The 14,982-nt window shown below is 31.7% G+C and overlaps 1 protein-coding gene across 3 annotated transcripts in view; it reads right to left on the reverse strand.

The window, feature by feature from the left end:
• LOC134712110 (MAPK/MAK/MRK overlapping kinase-like) overlaps window positions 1-14,614 on the reverse strand; it is a 51,556-nt gene extending 36,942 nt beyond the window's left edge. Inside the window, exons 1-2 of one of the 3 annotated variants that reach the window (XM_063573275.1) lie at window positions 14,083-14,614; window positions 812-926 (exon numbers count right to left, since the gene is read on the reverse strand). In XM_063573275.1, the coding sequence (XP_063429345.1) occupies window positions 812-926; window positions 14,083-14,296 (329 nt within the window). In that variant the 5' untranslated portion in view covers window positions 14,297-14,614. Of the gene's footprint in view, window positions 1-811; window positions 927-5,711; window positions 5,911-14,082 lie in introns of those variants that run through there. The other 2 variants (XM_063573274.1, XM_063573276.1) reach the window with 2 other exon arrangements.
• Window positions 14,615-14,982: the final 368 nt, after the last annotated feature.

Below are 14,982 nucleotides of genomic sequence, written 5' to 3' on the forward strand. Positions count from 1 at the left end.
TGCTGACATATATTATTAAATGAGACCAAAACATTGCACAAATAACAAATTAATTCTTTTATAATAATAATTAAATATAGATTTTATTGATTTGAACTTTATTGAGGTACATGTACATGTATGAATATCTGATGAACAATTCGACATTTAGAAGATAAAAATAATCAAAAGACTTAATTGTAATAATAGTCTGCTGGTGGGATCATTATAGACTAAAGGCCATGTATCTATTGTAAAGAGGAAAGGTATTTTTGGACTCATGCCACCCCATGAATAAATATTAACAAAATATTTACTGATCTAAATGTAAACAAAAATCAACACATTAACATACAAATAGTTGTCTATACATGTTTGTTTCAGTTTAAATTCAAATTAATTTTAAGTAATACGATATAACTAACTACGAAAACTTGCCAACTTTCATGGTATTATGAATAAAACATATTCTTTTAAAATACTAATTGATAATTGATTGAAAGTCTTTCCACTTGACAAAGACAATTGATTAATATCTAAGATATCGTCAGTGTAATATGTTTATACTTTTGAACCTAACGATAGAGTCGGATCAGTGATATTTGTTTGTCTAAAAAGCAATATATAACTGACGTAAAAGATATTGACGTGTCCTTAATGACTTTTTCTTTTTACCTATAATGATATACACATTTATATCCTAATACGCCTTACATTTTTGAAGATCACATTTAATTGGAAATCACATACAACATATCTTTTTAAGACTAGGTATTCAAACCTCGGTAGAAAATATAACACAATATAAAAACAGGCATATTTTTATATTTACCTTTCGTATGTTTGTTTCATCTTCTTGCAGGCCCAGTAAGTGCCATCTTTTATATGTTGACATTTTAATACTTCAGAAAATGTACCTTCACCCTTTTTTCCAAGGATTCGATACTCTGAAAAGAAACAAAATCCATAAAATTACTGTTTTTGATTGATGTTAAGGTCATCCATAAGAAAACCATGGTTAGTTGGTTCACAATGTAAACGTTTCCACTTAAATCACTGTAACTCTGTTTTTACCATTTATTTTACAATGTGTGTAAATCACAAAAAAAAATAAAAAAAATTTCATTAACAAGTTAGTATTTCATATGCATTCCTTACTTTGTCCCCCTGCCCTAGACAAATCAGACATGGTTGTACAAATGTTACAGCAAATTCCATTTCTCAGTCATGATTGTAAAGAAAAAGATATAAAAAAGGATGGTTTTGGTCAAAACAATACATGTACATGTATTATCAAATGGTTGCAGTAAATTTTAAATTCACAAATTAATATTACAAGGTTTAATTTATATTAATGAGAATACTGCGTAGAATGTGCCTGGGTGAATATCTTAAGGTTCGGACTCACATTCTCATAATGATACTGTGGATTCATTTATGTATCAATTTTCGTGGATTGCTGAAAACTTGCATTTTCGTGGATATTTGATTTCGTGGTTTTGCCAATCTCTGTATACAAAGCTATTGAATATATGTTATTCGTTGAAAATTTGAATACGTGGTTCACCTTTACACATGAAACCCACGAAAATTGGTATCCAACGAATAATAATGAATCCACAGTACATGTACATGTACATGTATCTGTATAAAAATAACCCTGAAATTGTAAACTTCAAAAATTGCATGCTATTATAATAATTTCTAAGTTTACAGTATCAATTTCAAAGAGGTCTGCTTCTGAGAAACTGATGAAAAGATTTATACAGGGGATGGATTATCATGATCAGGGATCTCCATGGCCTCTTTAACGATGGCGGGGCCCCCGCCATCGCCTAAATGTCTTGCACCATCGTCAAATGACTCGCGCCATCGTTCAATTGTCTTCCGCCATCGTTCAAAACTGTGGTTGTTTTTATAGCCTGAGGCCATTTTATTAGCAATTTTAATCAAATGCATGTAATGGCATAACCCTCAGGCTTTTTTTATAGTATAATCCAATACAGTTCTAATCACTTGTACCTGTGCTTGTACAGGTAGGTCAACGAACCAGACAGGAGAATATTATCTGAAGATAAACGATTTATTTGTTGAATTATTTAACTAATTTCCGCAAATGCTTATGATAATTCAGATTAAATAATTAAATTATTAATCCAGAACTTTACAAAGTTTAACAAGTCGAACACGTGCTTTTATTTTGACTTACGCAATCAGCATCCCCTTTTTAAGAAGTTCAAAATAAGACGTACATGTAGTACATGTACAGTAATAATTATCTCATCGCAAATAACTCAAGTACTGTTGTATTGTAACGATAATATAGAATTACTTTAAAAGTTAGAAAGTAAAAACTTTTAATATTTCCTGTAAAGAAACATCGTATCGTAATTTCGAATTCATTTCGTATTTTACAATCAAATTGATACATCCGCGCTTCCGGTTTCTATTCAGACTTGAAAAATGCATGTTGCATAGCATCGATTTGCTAGATAAAGTCATTAAAAGCCTTTTCATGTGACAATGTTTGCTTTACAAATCTTTTTAACCTTTAAAATAACCCGTACGACTCGTTTTGTTGTTACTGGCTACTGCAAATCAGCCATACCAGTAATGGGTTCATTACTTCTGAATTTGAGTGTCCGTGAAAAATAAGCTCCACATGATTTTTAACCCCCATAACAATTACCAAAAAAAAGCAAGAAAACTACATGGGGACCTTCGTGATAGTTATTGGTTATTCTCGAATAAGGGAAATGGAGGGGGCATGAAGGCTTGGCCTTTGACGGGTTATATACTTCTATACAGTATTTATAATGAAAATTCAAATAAATATAATTCAAACAAGCAATGAATTAGCATGTTCACCTATCCTTATGTGGAGGGAAAAAATACATTACATCGCGCTACACTGTACGGCGTAGATACGGTTTATGATGGTGAAAGTTCCTCCATGGTTCAATTTTCATCCATGGAGATCATGATGATTATTGATATATTTATTTTATTGAATATACATATAAATACAGATCTTGCATAATTTGCATTGCTTAACACCAAATTCATTATCTGATTATGGTTTTAAAAATAATACATATATACAAATGTACATGTTGCTGTTTTTTCCGTTTGTCTTATATTTTACTTCATACTTTTTGTATATGTTTGTACATGTACATGTACATGATGATGCTGTACATGTATGTATTGTAAAATCTTTTTGAATTTTTACTTATACATTTGTACACATTAATATCAGGTTTTCATTTATTGTTATGAGCTTATTCAACAGTATTTGAAATGGGGGAAAAAACCCAGCAGTGCCTTTAAAAGCTGACTATGAGGTATGGGCTTTGCTCTTTGTTAATGGCCAAACTGTGACCTACATGTATAGTTGTTACTTTCAGTGTCATTTGGTCTCTTGTGGAAAGCTGTCTCATCATGCTCATTGGCAATCATACCACATCTTTTTATATTAAATACATATACAAAATTTAACATGTTCAAGGTGCAAGAATAAGTTTGAAAAAGCATGTAATATTGATCACTGAATTTTGTGCAATCACTTTAAAACACTATACATGTACATTGTACATGTTAGAAGACTGGGGATACTTTAAAAAAAAGAATGGATACAGCAGAGTTATACTTGAGATGTTCAATAGCATTTGAAACAACTTCCTAATGCAAAGTTGACCAGCTATCCTTTTTACATTTCATTTTGTTAAAAAAATAGACTTGTGTGTTCAACACATATTTACATCCATGACTTTTTTAAAAACTGTTTAGATTTGAGAGAATTCGTGCTGAACATAATCATGATGATAAAGGTAATTCCAGAAATATGCTTCTGATGCACAAAAATTTATAGAGTTATTCTACTGTGGATTCTTTAATATTAGTTGGATACTAATTATCGTGTGATTTCTTCGGTACAGGCCTAGGGGAACCACAAATACAAAAATGTAAACATGTTCAAAAAATTACAAATTTTCTAATGGAATGTATGAAGAAATTGCCAAAACTAGGAAATTAAATATCCACAAATATGCAAGTTTTCCTCAATCCACGAAAATTTGTACCCACAAAATCAAATGAATCCAAAGTATTCTATTTGCCACTATCAACACAGATCCACTCATTGTAATCAGCCATCATCATATCAATATTTAGATTTTTTTTAATGGAAATTATATTTTTTAAATCGGATGTTCTCTAGATCTGCAGTCACAGATCTATGGCATTTCAATTCTACTATAATCAGATGCCTATTTATAGGCCTGGCTCAGGCCCCCCTCTTTTCCTGGAAAAAAAATCAGTTGATTGTATAAGGAATTACTGAAGAATGAATGGACAGGGCTCACTCTCAGACAGTCAGTGGGCCCCAACTTTTGAAAATTTCTGGATCCGCCACTTTTTTATGTGTATATAAAGGGCATAATGCTATAGATTAGATCTAAAACATTTGAGGTTAAATCTTAGTTTGACTGGACAAATAGGGAATCAGTGAAGCATGACTTGAGTAGGGCCCCCCCCTTATGAAAAATTCTGGATCCGCCACTGAAAACAATATGAATTTTTCAAAATAAACATATTATTTCCTGATACATAAAATCAGACAAAATTTTAACAAAAATTAAAGTACATAGTGGAATGAAAATTTCAAAGAATCAGAATTATCAAAATGCAATAAAAAGCCAGTATATATGTATATTGCTTTACTGTGACAGTTTTTAGGATTATGTTAAACAAGATTTAAAGCATTCTGGTCGCAATTCTAAATATTTCAGCTTCTCACTCTCGATTTTTTCACTGGTAGTACTATAAATTAGTAGTAAAAAATGTACACTGAGTCACCTTCATCTTTTGGGGATTTTTTTAAAGAGGAAAACTGATTGGTAACGTCTGGTCACCGTATCTTAAAAAAGACATCAGTAAACTGGAATCTGTACAAAGGAGGGCCACAAAACTGGTGAAAAATATTTGTCATCTTAATTATGAAGACAGGCTACGTTCATTGGGTTTGCCAACTTTGGAATATCGTAGGGATAGGAATGACATGATACAAGTCTACAAATCGTTGCATGGTATAGATGACATCGACTGGATGAAGCTATTTACTTTAGCACCATCTAATAATACTAGAGGTCACTCATTAAAACTGTTTAAAAAACAGTGTAAGACCACACATAGACTAAATACTTTTTCAATTAGAGTAGTGGATCAGTGGAATAACCTGTCTGATTTAACAGTGACGGCAAAGACTCTAAATAATTTTAAGTCCGCACTAAATGGCGAAAACTGGAACCCTTATAAATTCATATGTTCGTGTTAATTAAGTGTTCAGCTGCGCACACCCAAATAAGTGTTTTTTACTATAAGTTTAATATATATTATATATATATATATATTAATTATGAGAAGAGAAATGCATATACGACAATCCAAGATGAGGGGTCAGTAGAAGCCTTTGGCTTATTTAACGACCCGAAGATAAAGGTATAAAGGTATAAAGGTAACTTCAATGGTAATTTTTAGGCTTGAACATGTTGAATTCAACTGTTTAAATTGTTATAAGCATAGTCGACTATCGGTTTTTTAGTGCGAAAAAAACTATTTAAACCACAAACTTCTATAATTACTAAATTAGATTAAAATTTCCTACAATTCTAGTTAAAATTGTTAAATTCCGGCTTTTTTTCAACCTATACCTGACTGAAATGAGCACTCACTTTGAAGTAAAAGGTTCATTCGAAGAGTACGGAAAGTCATCCACAATTTAAAAACGAACAAGCCTCTTGGCAATTATTTAAACCTTTCTCTGAATACATCACAACTTTACACATCCCTTTTGTAAATTCATAGTTTCCGTCACTTTATTTACAATCCAACAAACGTGTATTCCATTTTACAACCGCCATTATCGGTATCCTTGAGCAATGACTGAAGAGGCCCACCACAGGAGAATTGCAGAATTTAATCGAAAATTATTTTATTCGTTTCACATATTAACCTTACATATTTTAAATACATTTAGGCATTTGGGTTTCATATTTTAAAACAGTTCTGTATCATTCGTCAACACCGAACGTCAAATAAGAAATTTTCATATTTTTCACCATATGCCATGGTCCACATTATCACATGTTGAAAGGCGACGCAAATCAAAACAGCCTTAAACTATTTGAACATCGTTTGCCATTTCATATTTCAATATAAATTGGCATCAAAAGTACTTAACTAATTGAATGTCTTCGATGAGGTCCGCGTTTTCAATAGCTTTGCGGGAACGCGGACCTCAAAGAAGACACTCTCCGCATAGGCCGCATCTTTAAAGGCACTGGCTACGGTTACATGGAAATGTAACAATAATAAAGATATTACTGTTACGTTGGAGACTACTTGCCGCAATGCAAATTTGGGTAAGGAACAGATTAATTACGATTGTAACAATAATTATTGAGGCTACGGTTACATTGTGATATTGTTACGTGAAAAACAGCAGGATATATACGCTGGATTTATTAAATTTAAATCTTCTATAGTTTTGTTGCTTAATTCTTTCATATGTACCAAATAATACTTGTAATAAGAACAAATAATAAATATTATTATTCAACAAATTGTGTTTGAATAGTTTTACGTATTAATGGTTTTTATGTTCATAAAGATACTGTCCCAAATCAGGAGCCTCTGGCCTTTGTTAGTCTTGTATGATTTTTAATTTTAGTTTCTTGTGTATAATTTGGAATTTAGCGTAGCGTCCATTATCACTGAACTAGTATACATATTTGTTAAGGGGCTTGCTGAAGAACGTCTCCGGGTGCTACAATGAAGACCCATTGTGGCCTTCGGCTGTTGTATGCTAGCTCTTTAGTCGGGTTGTTGTCGCTTTTAAGTTGACACATTCCCCATTTCCATTCTCAATTTTAATTCAGATAAGTAGTGTCAAAGGCGAAAATTATAGTTCAATGGTTTGTTGTTGGGAACCGAGTCGGGCTGAGAAAATTTACCTTTTCTCAGCATTTAACTGCACACCTACTCTTATAACTGTCACTATACTTTGAACAAAGGTCAGGATGAAGAGATTCCTATTACCAATTTAGTTTTGGGTGAAAAATTTAAAACTTTGGATTGGTTTGAAACGAAACTGATTTAATAACAAGACACAAATTGCATATAACTATACAAACGCAGTTCTGAAAAAATGATTCATATGACGTCGCGTACGGTGTTGGTGTTAGTTTTGGTAACGTTATTTTGACGTTATTTTTCATGCATTGTATAAATAACGTCGTACTTTTTTTTTATTTCGTGCAGCTCAATCATACAGCACAATTCATATGAGCGGTTTGCTTGACTTGCTACGTATAGAACCGAAATGCAAAAGCGGTATATATTTTTTTGAAGTACAGTTAAATTAAAACGGAAAAATGATATTCATTTAAATTAGTATCCCCTTGGAGCAAATATATTTTCTGCTGCTTTTTCTTTTAGTTTAAACATATTTATTCATAGTGGATTGGGAAACAAGTTATTGCAACTTATATTAATCGGTTTCCACTTTGAGGGTTCGAGTGCTTCCTTGTAGCCTTAGCCTGCTCTTTTCGAAATCTAAAAGGTTGACTTTTATGTGCAAGAGACATTGCTCTCTCTTAACACGGGTCAGTCATTTATCGCCCCCTTCCGACGGACTTTCACTGTTTCACAAGACCAGCATACACGCAAATGGTGTCAAGGATTATTCTTTTATCCGTTTTTGATAATTTCGGAATAAAATTTTTATTAGTTGAATCGTTTGTTTCATCGCCTGTTTTAAATGAAAAAAGAGTCAACAGTTGAAAGCAAATTCAAAATTAACCACAATAAAATTAATCTAATCAAATTTGCCAATTTCATATAAAAAGAAAGTTAATCTCAACTATGAACAAGAAAACAGATGGGCGCAGATAATTTTAGCGAAAAAAACTACTAGGGGACATTTTAGCGCAGACATTAGAGACCATTTTAGCGCATGATTAATCCATTCAGCTGTATTTTCGATAGCCCATTTTAGCGAAACTTTCCTAGTTGAATAATACTAAAACAACGAGCATTAATTTATGCTGGTTTAATGTTAAAGTTGTATGTATATATATTTTCACTTTGGTTCATCATGGAAATAAAAGTAATTCTATTCACGTTTTTCTTGATACTATCACCAAATTGCAAACAACAACATATATAAAAATACAATGTACAGGCGAATGTGCACCGCAATCTAGACAAGATAAAGAGAAAAACCAGTTCCTACTGCAACTTTATCAACAGTATTGTACTGATTGTGCATGGGTTTTCTCTTCTAGATCTCGCGCATGGGTCTTTGTTTTTTAATAAAAAGTGTGCAAACAAAATAAATATTGAAACAAATATATAAGAAAAAATGAAAGGATGAACTTAAGGTTGTTTCATTAAATAAAATATAGAATGGAAATGAAGAATGTACCAAAGAGACAACAACCCGACCATAGAAAAAACAACAGCAGAAGGTCACCAACAGGTCTTCAATGTAACGAGAAATTCCTGCACCGGAGGCGTCCTTCAGCTGGCCCCTAAGCAAATATATACTAGTTCAGTGATAATGAACGCCAGACTAATTTCCCAATTGTACACAAGAAACTAAAATTAAAATAGTACATTGTATGTGCCCATCAAAATTGGCAAAGAAGCATGCCAGCATTTTTATCCTTTCATGTTCCTATGTACCTAGAAACACACTATCCATTCTTTCTGATTTGAAAATGTGCAATATAAATTGATCCTTTTCTATTATAATCGTTCGTTCTAAGACACCAGGTCCCATGTACTGAATAGGGAACATTCAAACTAGTCCCCAAACTGCCTCAAATAATAGATAAAAGGGGAGGGAGAGGATTTCAGAAACATTAAGCCTGTTAAGAAAGTTTTGAATAAGCATTCAATGACATATTTGTCGCTGGACGTCAAATAAATAATGAATCAATACACAAAAAAATGCGCCAATTTGGGTTACGCAATGTTTCAATCATTATTATTCTCATTATTATAATTAAATCATACTATTGGTAGAGAAATTCACAATTTGTTATATCAAATTGACAATTTCTTATTTCTAATTATAAAAAAAGAAGATGTGGTATAATTGCCAATGAGACAACTATCCACAAAATACCAAAATGACACAAACGTTAACAACTATAGGTCACCGTAATAATTTGTTATATCAAATTGATAGTTTGTTGTACCAAATTGATAATCTGTTATATCAAATTGATAATTTGTTTTATCAAATTCATTATCTGTTATATCAAATTCATAATTCGTTATATCAAATTGGAAAAAAGTTAATTAGCATGGCACGTAAAGGCTTCCGCAATTTTCAACGTTCTACATATCAAGTTCTACAGAACGTAACGTCAAAACAAGTAAAAAAGCATGGTGTGACATTATGACTAGACAAAAGTAGCCGCTGACTGTGTCGTTAATACTTCCGACATGTGATCGAAAATGGGTTCAAAAAAATCCCTGAACAGTAGATTTAAATGATATATAGTATTTTTTTGTGCTATTATAATTTCAAAATGTCCCCCCTCCAAAACTGTATAATATGACTTATCATACTTGTAACAAAAATGTAAAAAAACGGCGTTTTGTGACATTTTGACTAGACAAAAACAAAAAGATCGCATTTATTTTTTCTTCAATATTTTCTCTTAAAACTTCGACACAATTATTTTTCATACACTTAGATAAAAATTTATCACGTTTGAGTAAAATTTCATATCGTAGAAAAGACTGCAACTGCCTTTTACTTTTCATAAGACACTTAACAAATACGCCAAAACGTCAGAAAACGGCGAGTGTGACATTTCAACGGATTTATTAAAATGAACAATTTAGGACATAATTTAAACAATACTTACTAATTGAAGACATAGAAAGTTGTATATTTATTGTATAATTTTGACACCGGAAGGGTGGATATGTATATTGTGGTTTGGATCTGCAGCATTCGTTCGAATTTTGAAGAGCTCCAAAAAATATGCGAGATTTTGGTTTTGTGACAGAAATACAAATTTCAAAAAATCATTAATTCTGCCACGATCTTTTGAAATGTTGTAACAAAACTTTTTATTTATTCTTTCCATATTATATACGGAATAAAAAGACATATCATTCTTGGAATGATCTATTTGAATTACCTTTAAAAATCACTCTTAACTTCACCCCTATCCATATTTTTTTTCAATTTTCGGCTTGACCACAAAACAAAGTGAACTTTTCGTCCTAGTCAGACGCGTCCAGTTAATGATGACGTCATAAAGAAAACATACACCATTAACACCAAAGACTACTCTTGCTAGGAGTACAACTTTGTTTTTTAAATAAGTGTAAAAAATGACAAGAATAACTTCAAAGCAACGCTGATCATATGTCGCGGTGTTACTTGTCTACACGCTCAAAATCAGTATTATTAGGGATCATTCGAGTAACAAAATGAATAAAAGTATTGATTTTAAGGCATATTCCACTTCTACTTTTAATTACGCACATTTTGATATATACATGTATATAGTTATCAATTCCGAAACTTCTCACAAATGCAATAAAGGTGAACTGGATTTGCAAAACCCGTATTATCACCAACACCGTACGCGACGTCATATCAAAAGCAAACTGTTTCAACTAACTGGGAACTTCTGTATACGTCATGTATTCATGGAGGACGTAATTTCGTTTCAAAATCAGATGGAGCCTAAACCAAAGGTAACGTTTCCCCCTTTTTCAAAAAATCTATATACCTATATACAAATATTGTTTGGAGAGGTTTTACAACAAAAAAAATGTGTCGGACTTTAAAATGCACAAAAAAAACACTTACTGGATATGTAAAAACTGTCATTGTAAATAAAAATAAATAAAGAAATTTTATGTAATAATTGTATGTATTGTAATTATAAAATAAATGTTTTCAACTTTTATTATTTAGTACATATTACTAGTCCCACCGAACATTGCCGTTTTTTCATGTAACAATAACGCAATGTTACATAGCCTCAATAATTATTGTTACACTCGTAATCAATCAGTCCCTTACCCAACTTTGCATTCCGGCAATTATTCTCCAATGTAACAATAGTATTTTTATTATTGTTACATTGCCATGTAACCGTAGCCAGTGCCATCTTGAAAAGTTTGGAATGCTTTGTTTAATAGCTTTCTCAAAGTAAACAACAACCCTCTATCACTGTGATCATCGTATCAGAAACACAAGCTTTGCCGAAATATCGTATCAACTGGGAGATAAGATACTATCCTCGTTGTTGAAATGATGCTACACAGAAATGGAAAGTTCATAATAGGCAAATTTACATCATTTCTTACTTCGGATAGCTTATTGTGATCTTAACCATTTTTCAGTATCACTTTCTGTGTATTACAAAAAAAATCATTCTTGAAAGTACCATATAACCAGGAACCAACATGCATTTTATATTGTTAGATATACTGTTCTCAGATATAATGGATCTGCGCAAACTTGTCAATGAAATATATTATGTTCAAATGTAACAATACAATCAATGATAATAAGTGGAATGACCATATAAATGATCAAGTCAATTCTAAAATAAATAAACTGGACAATGGTGTTAGAAAGAAATAAAAAAAAAAAGAAAGAAAGAAGATGTGGTAGGATTGTCCAAATGAGACAACTCTTTACAAGAGATCAAATGATTCATATGCTGGGATAAATGTAAATGTTGGAGATCAGGTGTGCGGGACCAAGAGATTTTCAATTTTCTTCTAGAAATAAGAAAAGATTTCCATTCATATTTATATATATATACGAAAGATGTAGGTTTTTACTCTAAACTTGCAGGGCCTTTGCATATTTTTGGTTAGTGTATGTTTGTACATGATGGAGTTGTCTCCCATGTTAGCAATTGTTTGTGATATATGATCCGCCGGTTTTCCAAATCATTTATTTGATTTAGTATGATCTAGTATATTTTGTAGATAATCTATATATTTATTTTAAGGATCGTCTCTTAAAAAACACATTTAAAAATATCAATTTTGACAGATAAGAACCAACACAAATACAAACAACATCGAGTATTCTCGTCTCTAATTTCCATTGACAATTTCTCTCCATTAATGTACAATTATGTATCGTCTTTTTTTTCAAGGGCCTTTATTATTAATATTCAAAATGCAAAGATTACCTACTGGATACCCCAATATATTGTAAATTGTAAATCTGGTATATTATGCAATTTGATTAAATCTAAAACTGAAATTAGGCATATTGTGAAATTATTTTTTATAAGTGATCGATTATAAGGCGAAGGTGTCAACACAGAGAGCAAGAGAAAATATTGTTAAATTGTAAATAGATCTATTTAGCTGCGGATTTATAATACAAGACGAATGACATCTGTATGTAAACAATCACCTTGTCAACGACGCCGATTCATTCTTTTGAAACCGCGGGTAATTTAAAATACGATTCATGTTTAAATTGGTGTAGTTAGATCTGGGAATAGTATACTTATATAAATTTCCCAGGTTAAACACATAATGGCTAAATACCGAAATCAGAAAAAAATCAGCGACACAATATAAATTTTAAAGATATCTGATTAAAAAAAATAAAAAAATTCAGCAATTGTTAAAAAGTTTAGGGTCAATTAGCTTACCTTTAACTAGTAACTATTAACTTAATATAAGTTTTAGTATATATACAGATGTCTCTGTCTTAGTTTTACCATGGAAGTATTATATTTAAAGAAAATGGCCTGAGACTTTCAGTCCGATATCATCAGAGACAAATATATATACAAAATCGAGAGATTTTATCAAAGATTTTTATATTATATTTTCAGTGACAGAATTTGATATTTGGCTGCCCTTGATCATTTCTTATTGCTTCATGTTACTTGGAGAAAGTTGATATAATTGATGGGAGGGGTTTTTGTGGTTTCTGTTCAAGTTATTCACATGTTTTCAGACAAGAGGTTTTGTTGAACATGACATTTTGTATAGACGCCGGTCTATTTTTGAATTATGACTGTATTTTGACCTAAAGATTGTTTACATACTGAAAAATTGAGAGAACTGTTTAAATAATGCCACTATTGAAGTATTAGAATCTATTAGCCTTAATTAGAAACCTCGGAGATACAGTGCACGAGCAGCAACACCGACAAACCGTGCAATATAAACGTATATATACCAGAGCAATTGACGCGTGTTTATCTGATGGTTTTTACCGTATACGCTCGAAATTTATGAGAAGTCGCATACATAAAAGTTTGGAAGCTCAAGCAATTGTTTTACCGTGACACTTAACCAGAACCTCAAAGACTACACACGCTCAAAATAAATGTAAACCACTAAACTCTTTAAACAGTAAAGTCTTACGTGTAGATTAAACACAATAAACACAGCTGTCAAAGACTATAAACACACTAAACAGAAGGGTCAAAGACTAAACACACTAAACAGAAGGGTCAAAGACTAAACACACTAAACAAAAGGTTTAAAGACTAACTTAAGAACGGCTTAATGTTAAACAATTTACGTAAACAGAAAGAATATGCAGTGGCGGATCCAGGTGGGGGGGGGGGGGGGGGTCGGGGGTTGGGACCCCCCTTTTTATGGACGATCAGTGCATTTGAATGGAAGCATATACTTGGACCCCCCTTATTAAAATGGCTTGATCCGCCCCTGATATGACTAAACATAAAGGTCAAATTCTAAACGCAATAAACAGAAAGGTCAAAGTTTAAACACACGAAAGAGAAAGATCATAGATTAAACAAGCTTAACAGACAGGTTATAGACTTAACACAGCAAACCAAATTGCCTAAGCCTATACATACTTACTAAACACAACTGTCAAATGCTTATTACACTAAACAAACATGTCAAGCAGTTTACGGTCATTTGTTAATTAACAGGGATATTTTCTGAAAGCTCTTTTTTTAATAAGATTAAAAATTTCAAATATTTTGGCATCAATCATTTGGTACCGTTAATGTTAGTATTACAGAGTAAGAAAGATAACTCAATTGCACCTACCCCCAAAAGTTACAAATGATTTGTTTATCGAATTCTTCCTTTCCACTTTATCTGTATTATCTTTATCACTTATGTTTGTCTTTTCCTTTTTCTTTTCATTCTTATCCTTTTTCTTTTCGCGCTTTTTACCAGATTTTTTACTTTTGATACTTTTAATATCAAGCTCATCGTCCGATGTATCAGCATTTGTATCCATTTGGTCCAATATATTCATGTAAAATCGAAACGACTCCAGGATGATATCATATTATGAGAGAACATTGCAAATTGATATTTCTCCTCACACAAACACACATTTTTAAGAATTACTTGATTCTTGGCACTCCCTTTGAACACATTTTTTAAAATTCGGATTAACTATAATTTCTTTCACAGGTACAATTTTGGGAAGAAGGAAGAATGTGAATCCACAATAAAATGCATCAAATTGAATGCAAAACTTGCAATATATCATCCATTTTCAGAAAAAAAAACGTATTAATGTGATACAGAGAACAAACCAGAAACTGCGTATCCAATGTAGAATAAATGTATAAAGAACTTAGTAATTTCAGTAATATATTTTAATCCCTTAAAACCCAGTATAAAGGGATATTATTACCAACGGATTTAATATACAGGTACATATATTAAGAGTATTATTGTACTGAGAGAGGATTAGTAGATCAATCTATAGAATATTTACTGATTATAAGCCTGTTTTCAATACTAGGTCATTAACGGCTATTGAATCAAAAATAAATTAAATTAAAAAAATAATTATGTTTATTATAGAAATACTTCGATTTTCCACTCCACAATGGAAATGGTATGCTAATTCTGTATACCTCTTAGAACTGTAAATAAAATGAATGTTGTATTTTTTATTTCGTCTTGGAAGTAACCATAAAGTAACCCTTG

The sequence above is a fragment of the Mytilus trossulus genome, chromosome 3, assembly GCF_036588685.1.
Source record: "Mytilus trossulus isolate FHL-02 chromosome 3, PNRI_Mtr1.1.1.hap1, whole genome shotgun sequence".
NCBI lineage: Eukaryota > Metazoa > Mollusca > Bivalvia > Mytilida > Mytilidae > Mytilus > Mytilus trossulus.